This window comes from Pseudophryne corroboree, chromosome 12 (genome assembly GCF_028390025.1).
Source record: "Pseudophryne corroboree isolate aPseCor3 chromosome 12, aPseCor3.hap2, whole genome shotgun sequence".
Lineage (NCBI taxonomy): Eukaryota > Metazoa > Chordata > Amphibia > Anura > Myobatrachidae > Pseudophryne > Pseudophryne corroboree.
In genome coordinates this window covers 40,245,855-40,265,854 of record NC_086455.1, presented here as the reverse complement: position 1 = coordinate 40,265,854, position 20,000 = coordinate 40,245,855, and the positions used below count along the sequence as shown (strand labels likewise).

Sequence of the window (20,000 nt, the reverse complement as noted above, 5' to 3'; positions counted from 1 at the left end):
CACCTATGCACACATACACTGAGGCTGTATAAACGCAAATTCATCTCTCTGTTTTGAACAGTGCGCACAAGAGCTGTCTGGAGGAAGCACCCTGTCTGTGGTGTACCAGTTACTCAACCCAAACATAAAATGAAAAATGTTACTGCATATGTAAGAGAGAGGTCAAAGTGCACAGAACAGCTTATTCAGGGGTCAGGGAACAAAGTTCACTATGTGCTTCTATTCATCGAGGACATCAGATAGTGACATGGGCAAACAATGATTTCTGAGCAACCCTACAAAACCAGAACACAATTTGATTTGCCAGATTCAGTCTGACCAACACAGTCCTAAACTACCAAATTGTGTGATGTCATTCCAACACGTGACCATCTGCCCGATCTTGCATACTAATCATGGGCTAATTATGTACACTATAAAAATATAATTTTAGCCTGAAAGTCACCTTTGCTACTCCTGCACATGTAATCTTATTTACTATGTACTCGCCAGATAATTTGAAGAAAATGTATATACTTGAATAGTGTTACGGTATTGACAGTATATTACTGTATTTCACTAGATCATTGGTATGCAACCTGCGGCTCTCCATCTGTTGTGGAACTACACATCCTAGCATGCCCTGCCTCAGTTTTAGCATGCCTTAATAGCAAAACTGTGGCAGGGCATGCTGGGATGTGTAGTTCCACAGCAGCTGGAGAGCCGCAGGATGCAGACCCATGCACTAGATGTACTTCTGTTTTCACGTAACATTATTCAGAAACTCCTAATTATATGCTTACAGCAGACGCTGAACAATCTGTCACAATGAAGCTGCTTGAAGTAGAAGTTGTCGTCCGTCCGTACGTGCCCCCGTCCCCCCCACACATATAGCTACATTAGAGTGTAAGCTTGCGAGCAGGGCCTTCCTACCTCTGTCTGTCTGTCTTTGCCCAGTTTTGTTCTTTAACTCTTGTTCTAATTGTAAAGCGCAATGGAATATGCTGCGCTATATAAGAAACTGCTAATAAAAAAATAATAATTACCAGTGTATGAGGCATTGTGGCATATGTGAACCGGATCCGGTCTGAAGATCGACAGTATCTAGGTCGACAGTCACTAGGTCGACAGGGTTTCTAGGTCGACAGGTCTAAAGGTCGACATGAGGTTGTTGTTTTTTTTTATCTTTTTTTGAATTTTTTCATACTTAACGATCCACGTGGACTACGATTGGAACGGTAAACTGTGCCGAGCAAAGCGGTGCACTAATTTGGGATCCCGGTCACTCTACGAAGAAAACGACACCCAAAAAAAAAAAAAAAAAAAAAAACTCCTCATGTCGACCTTTAGACCTGTCGACCTAGAAACCCTGTCGACCTTCCGTCCATGTCGACCTAGTGACTATCGACCTAAACATTGTCGACCTAGATACTGTCGATTTGATGAACCACACCCATGTGAACAGGGGACTCTTGTAGTGTAATGTGAGCTAGGGGCACTACGTTGTGTTAAACACATTTGTGGTGCTGGGAGCATTTACAAAGTGTACTTTTTAAAAATATTGTCAGCATATCTTATCAAGTATTTATTGCTAGGGGCCCCCACAATGTTTTGTGTGTATGATATATGTGTGTATATACACACACACACACACACACACACACACACACACACACACACACACACACACACACACACACACACACACACACACACACACACACACACACACACACACACACACAAACACTCCATAAGATTTACTGTGCATGCATTGGTGGACTTCTTTGAAAATAAGTTGGAAAAAAGAGATGACTTGGAGCAGGAAGTGTTGATTGGAACTTCCTGTGAGCTGGCTTTTTTTTTTTTTTTTACGACCACAGTAGAGAACGCGTAAGGATAGGAAGTATAGGGATGTATCGGCGGAAGGAGACATTTAGTCATACATCCTTTTCAGTATGCATTACACATTCATTGTCAACTAAAAAATAAAACACACATGGGTATCCAAAATGCAATACAGCAAATTGGATGTGTAACGTCTCTGCCCAGCTGCAATGTGACGAGTAAACTCATTAGTTAATGATACAGCATTTCCTGTGTTTATACGGTTAATGTAATAATTGTAACTTGGTGACACCAAACTTGCAGAATATGCACACATACAGTGTTTAAAAACTCTACGTAAGAAGCATTTGTTCTTGCCCTTACAAGGTACATGCAATAATATTCCAGATGTACAGTACATAGGTAGAGTAGACACAATCTGATTCTCTGGTTGTGAACTGTAATCTCTGCCTTTGTGAAATGTCAGGGCACAGAACCATATATAAGCAGCACTGCACACCGAAGAAGTCTGCATGTTTACTTCCTTCACAAGCTCGCTATGGAGCTCAACAGAGGCCACTGGAGATCCCTGATCTTCTACAACTACAAGAGTGGTCTGCATCAGCAGGAGAGTTTTGACCAATTGCAAGCTGCTTTTAGGGAAGAAGCACCTTCCCGTACCACTGTATTTGAGTGGGTTGCAGATTATAGACTCCGGAGACAATCCCCAGAAGACGAGGAGTGACACGGCCAACCTGTGTCCACCATCACTGAGGACAATTTTGCTGCCGTGTGGGCCACAGTTGAAGTGGACGCTAGGGTGACCATGGCCCATTTAGAGAAGGATGGGCATCTCATCAGGATCCATCTGCTTGATACGCTACAACAAGTTTGGCCTGAGCAAGGTTTCTGTATGCTGGCTTCCCCCTCAGCTGACTTAAGGGCAGAAGGCAGCTTGGGTGACTTGGTGCTGTAACATTCTGGCCAGGTTTGATGGCGGTTGCTCAAACTCCTGTCTAGGAGATCATCAGTGTCAAAGAATTTTGACCTTGGCACCAAACAGTCGGCCCAGTGGACCCCATTTGGAGGACTTGAGCATAGCTTGGTTCTTCTGATGGTGGCTGTTTTTGTTGTGGTCATGTAGCTACTACACCACTCAGAGTACAGTGCACCTTCACTGAGGACTGATACGTCTAACAATACCTGCTGCAAGTGCTGGAAAACATTTCTATGCACCGTCCAAGATCCCACGCTCGTGGTGCCCTTCGACATCACGAAAATGCACCTACTCACAAGTCCAGGAAATTTAGAGAATGGAGATTTTCTGTCCCATGAACACATCCAGGAGCTTGGTCATCCGTCATACAGTCTAGAACTGGCCCCCTGCAGGTTCTTTGTGCTTCCACAAATTAAGAGCAAGGTATGCGAGATTTTTTTTTTGAGTTACCAGAAGCTGTATTGGATTCCTTCCTCCGGCATGTAGAAGACATACTGTACCTGCTTTGGACTGGTCCAGCTTCTTCACCAAGTGCTTTGAGCACATGCATTTTGCATAGTCTCCCCTGGCGAATACGAAAATAAAAAAACATTACTGTTAATTTTGTAAATATAATATGTTTGTGCGTCAAGAAACTTATTGCACACCTCTCATAGAGCTGTGAACACAGAACGGGTGTTTTGAAAACTACCTGCACCTATTCTACGACCGTCAATCGTGCCGGCACTGGCATTCCATAATGATCGAGTAGCCAATTACTGACCTTACTATGGGAAGAGAGAGAGAAACTTATGCGATACCAGAAATGTGGATACGTACGTGAACAATAGTGGTCAACTCGCCATCATTGCTTATAATCAATATGGAAATAGTGTTGCAGAGTGTCCGTTATATAACTGATTAATGAAACACAAAAATAATATACGCCCCCCCCCCCCCCTTTCCCCCTTCCAGTTAGCACACTTTTGTAGAAACGGTAGAATGTTTGCTGTCTTTAATAGGCATTGTATACAAAGTGTTACTCAAACATGCAAACAATTATCCTTGTTTTATCAAGGAGGAAAACCTCTACAAATCGTGCTACTTTTTTTTCCACAACTATTTTCCCTGTTAGCAATCTTAAGTTCTGGAAACTTTTACTTGTTTGTATCTGGCTGTAAAAAAGATTTTATATTGGATCCGCTTCCATCAAAGCAGTTTAATGCTGCTCTTAAGCCCTCTGCAACTTGAATGTTTTCTTTTAATAATTACGTGGCTTAGGGTATAAAGTTGCACTGGAGACACTAACAAGCAGGACATTTGTCAACCTTCGGGTTTAATATGAACTGGTGAAGTTTGGTTGTATATAGATTTGTTTGATGTTGATTTATATCTATCCTCTTGGCTTAAAAAGAGCGAATGATGGTGTTATTCTTACTTCAAAAGGGCAGCTTAGCACCCAAGCATCTGCTGCTAATTTATACGGCCATGAAAGACAAGCTGCTTTAGAACTTCGTGCAGGTAATCAAATATTGAGAGCAGTCTGTTTCATGCATGTGCGAGGGAAGCGCACAGCTGGGAAATTAGATGGCTTCAAAGATATTGGGTGTTCATAGACTCTCCTGTTTAAAAAAAAAAAAAAAAAAAAAAAAAAGCATGAATAAACAAAAAAAAAAAGGTTTTTCAAGGTTTTAGAAGTGTACTACTCCCCTACAATACGCAAAACAATGCGGATTGGGCAGCCAGTATTCATTGAGACACGCCCTCCTATCCATTCTCTAGAATCACTGAGGCAGCCATTTTGTGAGCTGAACCAGTTTGCATAAAAATACGTAGTCTGGTCACTATGGAAATACACATTGTAACACCACTTCCTAATCCTGTCTGCCATCACTTTAGACCAACCAACACCTGAAAAGGTTGACGGGTACAAAAGGTCGACATGGAAATGGTCAATGCAAAAAAGGTTGGCACTAGTATCTTATTTATTTATTTTTTTGGTTGCTATGTACGATTTTAAACCACATCACCCTAATTAGTGTACTGCATCGCCTTGCGTGGCTTGTTTGTTTTGGTTGGCCCGCTTCGGGCAAGGTGCCTCACTCTATCTCTGTGTTCGGCACAGTTTGCTATTCCCAATCGTAGTCCACGTGGATGGTAAAAGAAATGAAACACTTTAAAAAAAAAAAATGTTAGTGTCAACCGCGTGTGTCTATCAGTCTCATGTTGACCGTAAGCAATATCGACCTTTTACATGGCGGCCTATTGAACATGTCTACTTAAATGTATGTCGACCATATGGGATCGACCTATCACCCGGATTCCTATATTCACTCCTCAGTAAAGAGACAATAACACTCTTTATTACACATGTCTGTCAGTATGGTACTTCCTTCCTTCCTTCCTTCCTTCCTTCCTTCCTTCCTTCCTTCCTTCCTTCCTTCCTTCCTTCCACCCTTCCACCCTTCCACCCTTCCACCCTTCCACCCTTCCACCCTTCCACCCTTCCACCCTTCCTTCCTTCCACCCTTCCTTCCTTCCACCCTTCCTTCCTTCCACCCTTCCTTCCTTCCACCCTTCCTTCCACCCCCACTTAACCCTCCCTTCCACCCCCACTTAACCCTCCCTTCCACCCCCACTTAACCCTCCCTTCCCGCACCCTGATACTACACCCTGCAGCCTAACCCTATCCCTTCCCCCTTATTGCCTAACCATAACCCCTCCACCTTCATTTCCTAATCATAACCCCTCCACCTTCATTTCCTAATCCCAACCCCTCATTTTTAGTGCCTAGATTTAACCCTCCCTCCCTGCAGCCTAATCCTAACCCGTCCCTTCTCACTGCGCAGCCTAATCCTATCCCTCCCTGGCATACGTACGAACGGGGTCCCGGCGCCTGTCTTCTGACCAGTGCCTGGATTTCAGTGTTGGCATTCCAACTGCCAGCATCTCGAACGCCGGTATGTTGACAGGATCCCCTGCCAATGACCTGTAAATAGAGAATTGTCTTTGATGAAGTGAATGAGTGCACCTAACCTGCATTCAGCAAGCCACAGCTAAGTGTCCCAATTCCTCCCTTCTATAGGAGCAGTTTTTATAGCTTTCCGATTGATGTACCTATGATCTGTGTTCTCATGAATGCTGGTACAGTACATCTGTCAAATGGGCTACCTCCACTAGATCTCATTTGTGAGGTCAAAATTGCCAAGGTACAGCACAAAGTGCTTTTTGGTGGTGCCACGTGCCTTGCGCAGGTGCCCCTAGAGCTGAGCTAAAGCATATGGATTTGCAGAACTTGATAGTGGCACTTTTAGAGGAGCAGAGGTTTAGGTTCGCTGATTGGAGCGGTTGGGGTAGAGTTTGGTATATAGGTTTGTGACCTTCTGATGTGGTGGTAACAATTTTGACTATTTTTCCACCTCCACATACATGGATGCATTTGTAGTTTTCAGCAGCGTTTCCTAATATTGGAGAGTAGACGTGCTCCTGGATTCATGATGATGGGGAGATGTATCAAAACTCCGATAAATACCATCCAATCAGCTTCTAACTGTCATTTCTCAAACACAGCCTGTGAAGTGGCAGCTGTAAGCTGATTGGTTGGTATTTTATCTCTCTCGCCACTCCCTCCGGGGTTTCATACATCTTCCCCAATTGAGCAGTATAGGTGCACAAAAATGTACTGTACTACACAGATTAAAAGTCCAGAGTCCATATTACTGTATGGAACAGAATAACTCTTAAGGGCCCCATACACTTATGCGACCACTTGTCGCAGGCCATCACCCCGGCAGCCTCCCGTGGGGCAGGATCGCCCAAGATGCATCGTATGCTGTCCTTTTGCATACAAAGTATCTTGGGCAATCCTGGGCAATCCCAGCCATGCCCCCAGGTCGGACCTGATTGAATGTGCAGCACATTCAATCTGGAGGATCCGATCCGATGCTCACAGGAACGCGGATCGGATCAGAAACACCTCCAAAATGCCCAATTTTATCCGATATATAGGGCCAAATGCCCGAAATCGGGCATTATCGCTCTAGTGTATGGGGCCCTTTACAAACGTATAATTCCAAGAAGCATCGCTCTAAAACAGAACAGAATAATAATAGTAATAATAATAATAATTTTATTTATATAGCGCTCTTTCTCCAACAGGACTCAAGGCGCTTTACAGACATCAAAAACAATGCACATGATACAGAGGATTTGAGTAATACAACAATTGACAAGCAACACAGACATAAAAGAAAACCTTAAGCCCACAGAAAGCATAATGCAGGATTGGTGTAGGCATTTTGGGTAATAACTTCCAAGGGTTGTGTATTCCACCCTCACAAGGTATCAGGTGCAGCAGCCATCTTAGGCGCTCGGCGAAGGATTACCCAGGGTGGGATAGTCCACCCCTAGAAGTGATGACACAAAATGGGGGTGATTTCAGAGTCCTACAGTTCAGAGTAGGGTTCCATCAAAACCATCAGGCCTATGTATTTTTCAGAACAGAACAGCTCCCATGCTCAATATACGGAGAAACAGAGGTCTGAGCCATAGGTGTGGTTCACAGGATCGGCCAACCCTTAGGTCGACAGTGTCTAGGTCGACCACTATTGGTCGACAGTGACTAAGTCGACACACAAAATAGGTAGACACAAGCATTAGGTCAACATGACAAAAGGTCAACATGAGGTTTTTTTATTTATTTATTTTTTGGTGTCTCTTTCTTCGTAGCGTGACCGGGAACCCCAATTAGTGCACCGTGTCCCCTTAAGGTGCCTTCCCTGTGCTCAGCACAGGTTACCATTCCCAATTGTAGTCCATGTGGATCGTAAAGTATGAAAAAGTTAAATTCTGAAAAACTCATGTCGACCTTTTGTCATGTCGATCTAGAAACCCTGTCGACCGACTGCGTGTCGACCAGTATTGGTCGACCTAGAGACCGGATACCCTTAGCCATATATATCTGTGTACAGAAAGATAACCTTCCCCCCCCCCTCTCCCCTTAGCTGTAGGTTTTGTTTTTATTGGGCTGTATGTGCTCTTTTTAAAGCTGTTATACCATGAAAGACATTAAGGCCTATGTATTTGGGGATAGGGCTGAAGTCACGCCAGCTACGGTCATGGAGGATATACGTTAAGCATCCTGCACTGCAAGTAGAAAGTATTTCAGTGTGTACTTAGGCTGTGCAGGCCTTGTGCGGGGACCTGATACCCAGATGTATAAGGTGCAATGTATATTATAGTCTCTATAAAAGGAAATGTGTTCTGCCGTGCAACATTTGTTTTATATTTCATGGTACATTTAAAGAGCATTCCTTTTTGCTAAGTGAAAAGTCTAACTTGCAGCACACGTCTCTGTAATATCCAAATGTTACTTCTCTTAACAGCCTCCTGCCAGTGTGGTAAGGAATGCCGATCTTCTGTTTTTCTACAGCAGTTTGATAGGGCGCCTTACCCAGTGGCATCAAAATACGTGTTTAACACTAGTAAATGTGTTACTTGGCAGATATAATTAACGTGACCTGAAGAGATTGAGACAGAAGAGATTGTGTCCCTCCTTTTAGTCATTTTGAATAACTATAAAGCAGAGCTGTCCAACTGGTGACCTCTGGACAGATTTGCCTCGCCAAGGCTTAGGTTGTGCCCACAACCCGCAGCTATTGTCCAAACATTACTGCAAGTTTTCAGCCAAAAGTGATCGGAGATCCTAGTAAGATGGACTGGACTCTGTATGTACATGCTGTCATTAACCAACCCCATGGTATCCCATGCTTCATGCCTGAACAACAGATTCTTCCCTATAAGCAGGGCCGTATTTAACATAAGGCTGACTAGGCTGAAGCCTAGGGGCCCCGCAGGGACTAGGGCAGTGGTTCCCAAACTTTTTTTAAATCACAGCACCCTTGAGCATCAGAATTTTGTTCACGGCGCCCCTGGGTCAAAAGTTTCTTATTGAGAAATTTAGAAAGAAATATTACATTAAGTAAATTGTGCTTATGTGTCATCCTTAGGTTCAGTTAAGTGGTGAGGGACAAGATTTGCTTTTATTTGGCCACATATTTTATGATTAGAAGCCACTAGCACTGGTTTTGCCTATTACATTGACTATAAATAATTTGAATTGGTCCTGGACCACCAACCCAGGGCACCCCTGCAAGTGTCCCGAGGCACTCCAGGGAGCCACGGCACACAGTTTGGGAACCACTTGACTAGGGGACAGTCATGTTTTTTTTCTAAGACCTTGTTACCTGCTCCCCAGAGCTGCAATGGTTAAAGGCACTTTTCACAGTAGCAAGGCACACTGGGAGTCAGCTGAGGTTAGTTTGTAGACAATGTTCATGTGAAAACTTAAAGTGTAAATAATGGCATAAGCTCTGCTTCCCAAACGTCCGCTGTAGTGGACGTTTGGGAAAGATTGAAGTGCCAGAGGAGGCCGAAATACCTGAAAACCTAGGGTCCTGGCTATGGATTAATATAGCCCTGCCACCCTCATGCAATGCCCATCATTTGATGCTTTGTCCAGATGACCAATCTCCCTATGCATACACAACTTTAGGTTCTCTTCGGTAAATGTCTTGCTTTTAAATATTAGTGGCTTTTTTTTACCCCTCACAGACTTACATTTTTGCTGTGTCAAAATTGTACTTCACATTCAAATTGTGGGGGGGGGGTGTGGGTGTTATTTTAAGTAAATATTTCCCTTTAAGGTAATAGTCCTAAGTGGTATTCAAACATTACTAAACGCATAAACAAAAATGTCATTTCATATTTCACTGTATTTACTTTACTGGCCTAAAGCCATTGTATCCTCCTTGGCGGAAGCCTATTCAAAGTACATTTGGTCACAGTTGTGTGTGTGTGTGTGTGTTAATTTATTTTAAATTGTTGTGAACCTTCAGTTAGCTGCATGTAATTACAGAGCAGACCAGAGTAGTGTGTACACCATGGTTCATTACCCTTCAAAATGTATTTTGCATTGCAGCCCACCCATATGTGCTTCATAAATTACCCTCTGAAGTCAGACATGTTGTTAGGACTTAAGGAAAGCAGTGCCTTGTACCTACTGATATAGACTGCATATCGATCCTCCAGGGATGGTAGATTGGGGGGCTGCGCTCATGAAGGTGCCCCTAATTTGTTTTGGCCTCATCTCCTCCAGCAACACAACCTCTACAAACTCCCCTCCCTCCCTTCCGTTACGCTTCCCATAAGTACTGTGCCCTGTATCCTTTCCTGGTTCCACTACAGAAAAAAATGGCTGCCTCCACATCCTGTCAGCAACCAGTGCATTAAATATTGTTTATGCGTATCTAACAGGGATTGGCAAAAACTCTTTACGTTAATGGTTGAATCATGAAAAATTGTGCCTATAAATCTTCCGGTCTGAAATGTTTTATATTGTTCCTGTGGGTACAGTGTTTTCCTTTTGTGCAAGCTCCCTCCCCAGGGTAATGCTTCAATAGAACGTAGATAATTTCTAAGTGATCTTTCTTGGATAACAAATTGCTTGTATAATGATGTCTGTGACTGCAATGAAGCGGAGTCTGTATATAATATAAATGCTTTTATTTCCTATACTCTCAGGATGAACTGGACCTCTCTGACAAGCACAGAGAAGCCATGTTTGCCCTTCCAGCTGAGAAGAAATGGCAGATTTACTGTAGCAAGAAAAAGGTGAGCAGAGCTTGGTGGATTGGGTATGACAGGCAGGTTTTCTTCATCGTGTGATAAACCCTTCATGTTCTAAACTGGAAAATCCAGAACAGGCCAAGTCTGTGTATGCAGTCTTATGTCTGACGTGCGGGGAAAGACAACTTGTACAGATAGCGTTTGTGATTAGTATAAACACATCTATTTTGTGATTTCACTCTATGGCACAGGTTCTCAAACTCTGTCCCCAGGACCCCACACAGTTCATGTTTTGCAGGTCTCCTCACAGAATCACAAGTGAAATAATTATCTCCACCTGTGGACCTTTTAAAATGTGTCGGTGAGTAATTAATACACCTGTGCAACTGCTGGGTTACCTGCAAAACATTCACTGTGTGGGGTCCTGAGGACCGAGTTTGAGAACCTATACTCTACGGGTTATCTGTGATGGGCTGCTTTTCTGATTGGGCAAAAGTTTTTAAAAGTTCCCAATGCAACCATGCTGAATATAAGAAGTATCTTTAATATATTGTCCTGGCATTTCTGATTCAGAGAAACAAAAATATGTAATTACTTTCTGTTTCAGCCAATTATCCTACCAGTGTTGGCTTGTGAACTTATAAATTCAAGATTCTTGTCAATTCCTAATGATCTCCATTTCCATGCCATTTAATGTACGGGCAGTCATTACTGTCAGAGGTAAACACTATAGATAGAGTGGTACGAATCAGACCTGCTTGTTTCAGATTGTATGCAAATTAACATACGAGTCTCAACATGACCCTCTCCAGGAGGGACACAATGCTCTGGTTCTGGACTTTTTATTTATGATTGCCGGCACCTGCATTGAACAGGTTAATGGATAAGAAAGGTGTTTTCAGCACAGGTGATGGCATTCATAAATTAAGAGCGGTCCAGGAGCAGAGCATTCTGTCCCTCCTGGAGAGGGTCATGTTGGGTTATGTTAAGGTATGGATTTAGCTTGGTAGACAACAACTCTTTCTAACCAGATCTAAGCCATGCTCTGAACAAGTTTGTATATATAAACTTAGTTTGATTTTAAGGTAGCGTTTGCACCAGCCTATGGCTTCTTGAGGTTGAGCGGCTACAACCCCTCCTCATATACACTACTATGGAGTACACATCACACTAATATGTAGTGCGCATCGGGGCCTAGATCACGGCATAGCAGGGGGGCATGGTTCATACTTGTCAACCCTCCTGGAAGCTGTGGGAGACTTCACGATTTTTAGGGTAGGGTATGTATCTCTCCTGCATTCCGCCCGCACCTGCCAACTTCCTAGTGAAGCAGGGCAGGTTGAGGATAACAACAGAGAAAATACAATGTTGGCGTGAAGAGAACGGGGCTAAAATACAGGACTGACGTAATTTAGCCCCGTCCCCTACTCCCAAATTATGGCTATTTCACCATCTTGGGGGTGGGGGCTGGTGACCTAACCATCCGGCCCAGCCCTGTGAAGTGAATTTGTGGCTTCTCCCAGAGGGAGGGGGGGGGGAGATAAAGCAGGTAAGTATGGCATGGTTATGCCGGCCCTGCCCCCAACCATCCTATCAGTGCCCCTTATAATGAGCCTCTACTGTTAATGGGGGTACACATGGGGGAGATGTGTGCTGAGTAATCTATTACAGAACGCTCAGCACACATCTCTCCCCCCCGCCGCTCAGCACAGCGCGATGTGTGCTGAGCGGGGGGGGGGGGGCTTTACCCAGCAGTGAAGTGAGCGATGTAACTACATTGTGCCTGCATGCATGCCAAATCTAGGACCGGCGGTAGCGACTTGTGGGGCCACACATCGCTATTACTATGGGGCATACACCCGGAGAGATCCGTGCTTAATTTCTATGTAATCTAGTCAGATTGCTTAGAAATTAAGCATAGATCACTCCGTGTGTACCCCCCATTTAGGAGGAAGAGACCCCCAAAAAAGTGTGTGTGTGTATATATATATGTATATATGTGTGTGTGTGTATGTATATATATATATATATATATATTATGCTTTCAAAAGTGTTAAGTATATTTTTAGCAATTAACAAAATACAAAGTGAATAAACAGAAGACAATGACCCCAAACATGCATGAAGTGATGATATGGCCGCCCACAGAACCCTGACCTCAACATCATTGAGCCTGTCTGGGATTACGTGAAGAGACGGAATGATTTGAGCAAGCCTACATCCACTGAAGATCTGTGGTTAGTTCTCCAAGATGTTTGGAACAACCAACCTGATAATGAGTTATTTTAAAAACTGTGTGCAAGTGTACCTAGAAGAATTGGTGCTGTTTTGAAGGCAAGGGGTGGTCACACCAAATATTGATTTGATTTAGATTTAACTTCTGTTCATTCACTTAGATTCTGTGTATCAATTAACAAAATACAATTAGCACTTCTAATTGTTACAAGCATTCTTACTTTGCAGCATTTTTTGCCTAAAATGTTTCCATAGTTGTGTGTGTGTGTGTGTGTGTGTGTGTGTGTGTGTGTGTGTGTGTGTAAATGTATGTATGTATGTATAATATGCAGAGAGATTTATAGTTGGGAAGATTGTGCTTTTAGTTTATTTCTAAATGAAAGCGTATAAACAAAGTTGCCCAGTTTTTTGTTTGCTACAGTACATGCAAAGCAGTCTCTAATTTCCCTGTATGCAAACAATAAATGCATTTGCAGCATGGTTTATGCATACTTACCTACTCTCCCGGAAGCTGCGGGAGGCTCCCGTTGTTTGGGATAGCCCCCCGCACCCCTGGAAGAGTGGGCAGGTCTCCCGCATCCTGCTCTCACCCTAGTGATGCAGGCAGGATGGAGAGATAATCTCCCGTTTTCAGGTGGGGAAGGGGCAAATTGCATCATTTTATCTCCGCCCCCTTCCCGCGGACCAGCGAATCGCGGCATTTTCTGATGTGGGGGCGGGGCTTGGTGATGTCACAGTCCGGCTCCGTCCCCCGAAGACTCCTGCAGCGTCTCCTGTCCGGGAGAGGAGAAATATCATGTAGGCAAGTATGGGTTTATGCCAGGAGCAAACTGCGCTGTTTTTGCTCTTACACATATTGTAATTCTGAATAAGGCCCACTATATACTGCTGTGAGCAATCTGATTGGCTACAGGATGACCCATCTGTAGAATCCAGAGCCGGCCCTAACCAATATGATGCCCTAGGCAAGATTTTGGCTGGTGCCCCCTAGCACCACCGCTGGTTCCGCCTCTGACCTTGCACCTCCTTCCCAGCACCATCACCCCTCACCCATAGCAGTCCTTATTTTGGGATTTGTACCCCCTATATTTTAAATAGGAACAGTTTGCACATTTGGTGCACAGCCCAAAAAGGAGTGTGTTTTTACTGCCAAGGGGCATGGCCACACAATAGTAACCCCAATTCCAATTATGCCACACAGTACTGTAACATTATTCACATTTGATCATGCAATAGTGTCCATAATTCATATTACATCCCACAGTAGTATCACTTTACCTTATAAACATTACTCATCACAGTAGAGCCCCTTATTCACATTACATCACACTGAATTGCTCCTTATTCACATTACACCACACCCTATTGCTCTTTATTCACATTAGACGACACAGTAGTGCCCTTTCTATATGCAACGCCACATAGTAGAGCACCTTATACACATAATGCCACACATTAGTAATGCATTTATACACATAATTCCACACAGTAATGCCCCTTACAAATTTGACACACATTATTAATGTCCTTAAAAACATAATGCGCCTTACACATTATGACAACCTTTATTAATGCCCTTTTGCACATAATGACACACACAGTGCCCCCTACACATTTGCTGCACATTATTAGTGCCCCTATACACATAATAACACATACAGTAGTACCCTGTTACACATATGCTGCACATTATTAATGCCCTTATACACATGGCACACAGTGCCCCTTACACATATGTTGCACATTATTAGTGCATTTTTACATGACACACATAATGCTCCTTACACATATTCCGAACACTACTGCACAACCAACCCACCTGCACAGAGCACTCACACTGCCACTAACACTATGACCTCTGCCTCTGCTTGGATACAGATGTGTCCTCATAAATCTTGCCTCAATGCTAACGTCGGGCACCTTTTTTTAAAGAAAATGCATCTTATTTGCATTGCTATGTATCTAGGGGCACAAGCTGCTTCTGCTGATAAAAATGATATGCCGCATGCCTATATACTGTGTGAGACTGTGGCTGTATCTGCATATGAAATGCTACACACAGAATATAGGCATGCCGCATATCATTTTAATCAGCAGAAGCTGCTGATGCCCCTTGGCATATCAAATGCCCTAGGCAATTGCCTAGTTTGCCTATGCCTATGACCGGCTCTGGTAGAATCATGCAAGGATATAACAACCTGCAGGCATGATCAATCGGAAGCATAAACAGGTCCAGTTTAATGCAGAGCATGTAGATAAAGTGCCTCAAATGGAAGGTCATACAGCCTTTAGAGAGATTGCTGTGTAAACAGGTGCACTTAATGGCTTGGAACAGACACACTGGAGCAGTTTAATGTGCCTGTAAAAGCCGAACTGCCCTAATGGTGAGCTGCAAAGTTCATCTTCTGTTCTGCAAGGTGTACAGCCTACTGGAACTGTATATTAAATGTGGTCACTAAATAGAAAATGTAATGAACAGACTAAAGTAAATGCTCTCTCCGTGCTCTGCAGACCAGCTGATGTGATTGGATTTATAGTGGATGGCTACTTCTGTAGAGGTGTCTACGGACAGGAATTGTCTGTGTATACCTGCTTTGTGGGAACTGTCCCACCATCCCACCCACAGATCGCAGTATACTGGTGATGGGGAGGGAGCACTCTCGATAAGCCCGGTATTTGTTCACAGTACGTGGAAAGCCCGGGGGAAGTCCAGTATCCAGCCACCCAACCTTCCGCGTGTGATGGAAACGGGTTTGCATGAGGCTCGACCCCAGTGGGTCCCAATCTTTACTTCCAAGTATGGCTTGCGTTCAGTATGTTATGTAGACGGTGACCATAATGACCTGGGGAAATTTCCAATAACCTGCGGTACATTACCACGGGTAATGATATCGCCCAGGGCTATCCTATTAGCCCCCATAAGCCGGCACGATTTGCGGCTTATCTGGGCTTTTCTATTACTGCATCTGGTGCTGGCTCCTGACAGCTCCCGGTGCAGACAGGGTAGCACTGCACCTCTGGCCTCCCCGGTCACATGACCGCTCCCCCATCATGGGACCGCCACTGGGGCCGGGTGAAGAAGGGGGATGCGGGTCACGGCGCTGCTACAGCTTCCTCGCTGGGGGACACAATGCTGAGTGCCGGCTCCCCTGGTGCCCTCACTGCAGTCCCAACCTGCTGCAGGGGCGGGCATGGGAGACTGATGGTTCGCCGCGGCTTATTGGGGATTTCGTTTCACCTGTCCCGGATACAGTATGTTTCAGCAGTTCATGATTGAAGAAAGTCTAAGATACAGATGGGTCCACGTTTATCTTAGCCTTTAATAGGGATTAATTGAGCCAGGTCAGTCGGACTTAATCCCCTGCTGTATTGTTCTCTGTATTGTATTGCAGCTGAGAACAATAGATGAAGGGTTTATGTTAATAAACCATGGTGTGCCTAGGCGCAGCAAAGAAGTCAAGATAAAGGTGGACCCATCTGTAGGCTGGAGAAACAAAGGCCATCTGTGCCGTATCCCAAGTATTAATGTTATCCAACTCTTCCTACTTAAGATTTTTTTCTTTACTTTACTTTTCTCTACTTCGTATCTCAAGCCTGAAGAAATGTGTGATTTGATTCAAGGACTTCTCACCTCTAAAGGGAGGCACTGAGGACACCTCAGAGATTGGTGTATGTATTGCTGTAAAGCTTGACACCCTTTTGCTAATTGACTTAACAATGTTCGAGGACCATATTTATAGCAGATCATAGAAGACTTTGTCTATTTTTAGATTTAGTTCTATCGCACAAATTCAGCATTTCAAAAGATAAGCAGACCCATGAGTCATCCCAACCATTGCTGCCAGTAATAATTGCTGTGCACGTGTGATTGATTCTGATGCTGGAATTAATTTTATGGACATGAAGTTTGTGAGAGACAACCGCATCCTGTCCAAATAATCACTTATAATGGAAACTCTGGATGGTTCACCCCTGAACTGTGGACTGGTTACCATGAGACATATCCGCTGGACTTAGTAGAACCCAGCCATTGCAAACAGTCTGCTTTCATCTGGTCTCCTCCCAGAATTCTTTGCTGTGATGAACACTTCTTGGCTTATTTGCCCACCCTCCCCCATGGATTGGAAGTCAAAAGACTTTGACTCTGTCTTTTAGAATCCAGCACAGTCCTGAGATGCTTCCGGATGCACCTATGGTTATACAAGGCCTTCCAGTTATAGACATTAACAGTTAATTACCTTACGATCATTGGGGTTTGAATAGAGGTACAAGTATTTTTTTTCTGTGTGTGTGTGTGTGTGTGTGTGTGTGTGTGTGTCTCCCCCTTCAGATTTCCTGTGTCAGGTTATCAAAATGGTTCAATGCTATGTAACCCTAATAAAAATAAATATCATCCACCTAACCTTTTATAATGGATTCTGGAACCAGGGTTGGACTGGCCCACAGGGGCACAGGGGGAAACCATCGGTGGGCCCCACTTCCTGGGGGCCCCCCTCCTCCTCTAGGGATCAGGTTCCAGACTGTGCACTTGAATTATACATTATAATTGTTACCTTTATACTGCACATTACTATGGTGTATTTTCTACAGTGCATTGCGGTTATTAATGTGGTACATTATCATGCATGCACTATCAGCATTTACTATATCTATTTATCAAGGGGCCCAGACCATGCACTCTAATGGTTAGCCCAGCCTCTGTGGCAGCTAGCCACACCCCCTCTGGAGACTGGCCACAACCCAAAATATGTGCGCCTACCATTGCATTTCCCCGGTGGGCCCTTCATGCCCCAGTCCGACACTGGCTGGAACTACAGAATGAGCATTGACTTTTCAGCACTAAATGTTAAGAATGGTGTTACAGGTTGAGTATCCCATATCCAAATATTCCGAAATACGGAATTTTTTGAGTGAGAGTGAGATAGTGAAACCTTTTGTTTTCTGATGGCTCAATGTACCAAACTTTATTACACAAAGTTATTAAAAATATTGTATTAGATGACCTTCAGGCTGTGTGTATAAGGTGTATATGAAACATAAACGACAATCCGATATCCAAAATACTTCTGGTCCCAAGCATTTTGGATAAGGGATACTCAACCTGTACAACATTTTTCCCTAGGACTTAGGAACTACAATTCCTTTAGCTGAGGAATAAAGGATGTCCCAAATATGGATTTCAGTGTCACTTCTGCTTTGAACAAAACTGTGCCCTTCCGTTAGATCTATTTCGGCTCCCAACTCCAGTACTATGGGAACCCTAACAAGTCATGTTTTCTAGTGTGTGTGTGTGTGTGTGTGTGTGTGTGTGTAGACCATATTAAATTGTCTCACTTCATAACCACTTTCTTTCTTTATTTTTGGCCTTTGACCCTCAATTCAATGGCGAAACACCACAGTCAGCAAACATCAGAACAATACCTGCTATACTTGGTTCTCTGTGGGATGACCTTTGCCTACAGCAGAGTTGACTTACTGTAATTCTGAACAGTTTTCCCATTTGTTTTTAAAAAATTAATATAGATCGTTCAGTGGTTTTTTTTTTTTTTTTCTGGTCTCCCCATTGCCACTTCTATTCCATCTGTCACTGACAGGCTTACAGCCATACAAAAGAATGATGAATTGATTTGTGGAGAACTTAGTGTAGCTCATGCTTGCTATAAGAGAGCAAACAAAAATAAACAACCTATGACCTCCATAATTTAACTCCTAAAATATAAAAATGTAAAAAAAAAAATAAAAAAAAAATACTTCTCAAATCCAAGTTAATATTATCAGTTAAAAAAAATAAGTAAAACCAATCCTAAGGTTTTGCACAACCATTAATTGAAATCGAATCAAGTTGCAGAGGTTTAGTCAGTCTGTTCCATAGTAGCTGTAAAAACAGACTTGTGCAATCCCGCTGAAATCCATCCATCCATGCAGATATTCAGCCCAGGAAGCCATTCATATTTCAAGAGGTTAGATGCAAAATATTAAGTTCTGCGAGGACTTTACTGTGGAGAAACGCGTCAAGTTTGTATACGCAAAATTGTGCTTTTTTTGGACACTGTATAGCAGCAGTGGTGGATTTTACCTATGGCTGCAGCTCCTTTAGTAAAATCCACTACTTGCTAGTCCACCCGCAGGATAGGAAGTCCCATTGGGAGGTGTTATCTCTTTCTGCCAGTATGGGCTGCGATTAGAAGGGCGTGTGATTTCTGTGGGAAGATACTCCCTGCATGTAGGGCAGCCCTTACCGGCTTCTATGGGCTTCAGTCGATGTTTTGCACACGTGCAGTCCCGACACCACTTACAGATGGGTCCACGGTTATCTTGAGTTCTTTGCTGCGCCTAGGCACACCATGGTTTATTTACATAAACCCTTCATCTATTGTTCTCGGCTGCAATACAATACAGAGAACAATACAGCAGGGGATTAAGTCCGACTGCCCAGTCTCAATTAATCCTATTAAAGGTCAAGATAAACATGGACCCATCTGTATGTATGTACGTGCACGGATTCTGCGGCCTGCCAGGTCCATTGTGCAAGTGCCAGGATCAGGCTGGTGGCTGTCTGGGGCTCCCCACTCTCCTGTCATACTGCAAACAGCATGGGCATGGCATTTGCTCACCACAGATATTAACTACATCCCATGTGTGCTCACTTCCTCACCTGATCCATTAAGGTTCAATTGCTGGGGTATGACCAAGAGGAGAGATCTTGGGAACCTGTACAAAATGCCCAAGCTTCAATATTGGTTACAGAATTTCACCAATATTACCGTAACAAACCTAGGGAACTTTACACAAGAAAGGGAATAATGTGACAAACTGAACCTGCTGGAACCCTGTGATCTGTGCTACTGATCCATTGTCTGTCAAAAACTTTATCGGAAAGGTATTGTTGGAGACGCTCAGACCTTTAAATGTAACTTGCAAATATTCATTCTGCAAATTAACTTGAGCCACCAACACAAAAAAAAAATAATCTGTTCTAGTTTCATTTTATTTTGTTATCTGTTTATACTGTAGCTTCCCAGAATTGGAATTGAAGTCCAGGCCGCTGATGTGCCGTTATGTTTACTTGTGTCATCAGCACTTCATGTCTAATGGATTATCATTCTGAGAAAGTTCAATTTATCTAAATCGTATAAAGTTTGGAAAATGCGTGAATCCATTACAGCACCTAGTGCATATTAAGCCTATTAGTTCATTCAATTATGATTGAGGACCACCAGATTCTCCTGAAATAGTTATCTCTCGGTACAGATCCATTAAATACCGTTAGACCAGAAGGACCTTTAAGAAAAACGAAACGGTGATTTTATGGGTGTCCGTGAGTTACTTTAGTGTACTTGCCGTGGATGTACCATTC

The 20,000-nt window shown here is 43.4% G+C and overlaps 1 protein-coding gene across 7 annotated transcripts in view; it reads left to right on the top strand.

Annotated features, from left to right (window-relative positions):
* Positions 1-20,000, top strand: part of DAAM1 (dishevelled associated activator of morphogenesis 1) — a 237,831-nt gene that overhangs the window by 124,076 nt on the left and 93,755 nt on the right. For all 7 annotated transcript variants that reach the window (XM_063947383.1, XM_063947378.1, XM_063947384.1 and 4 more), the window contains exon 3: positions 10,364-10,453. In XM_063947383.1, coding sequence (XP_063803453.1) covers positions 10,364-10,453 — 90 coding nt within the window. The remainder of the gene's footprint in view (positions 1-10,363; positions 10,454-20,000) is intronic.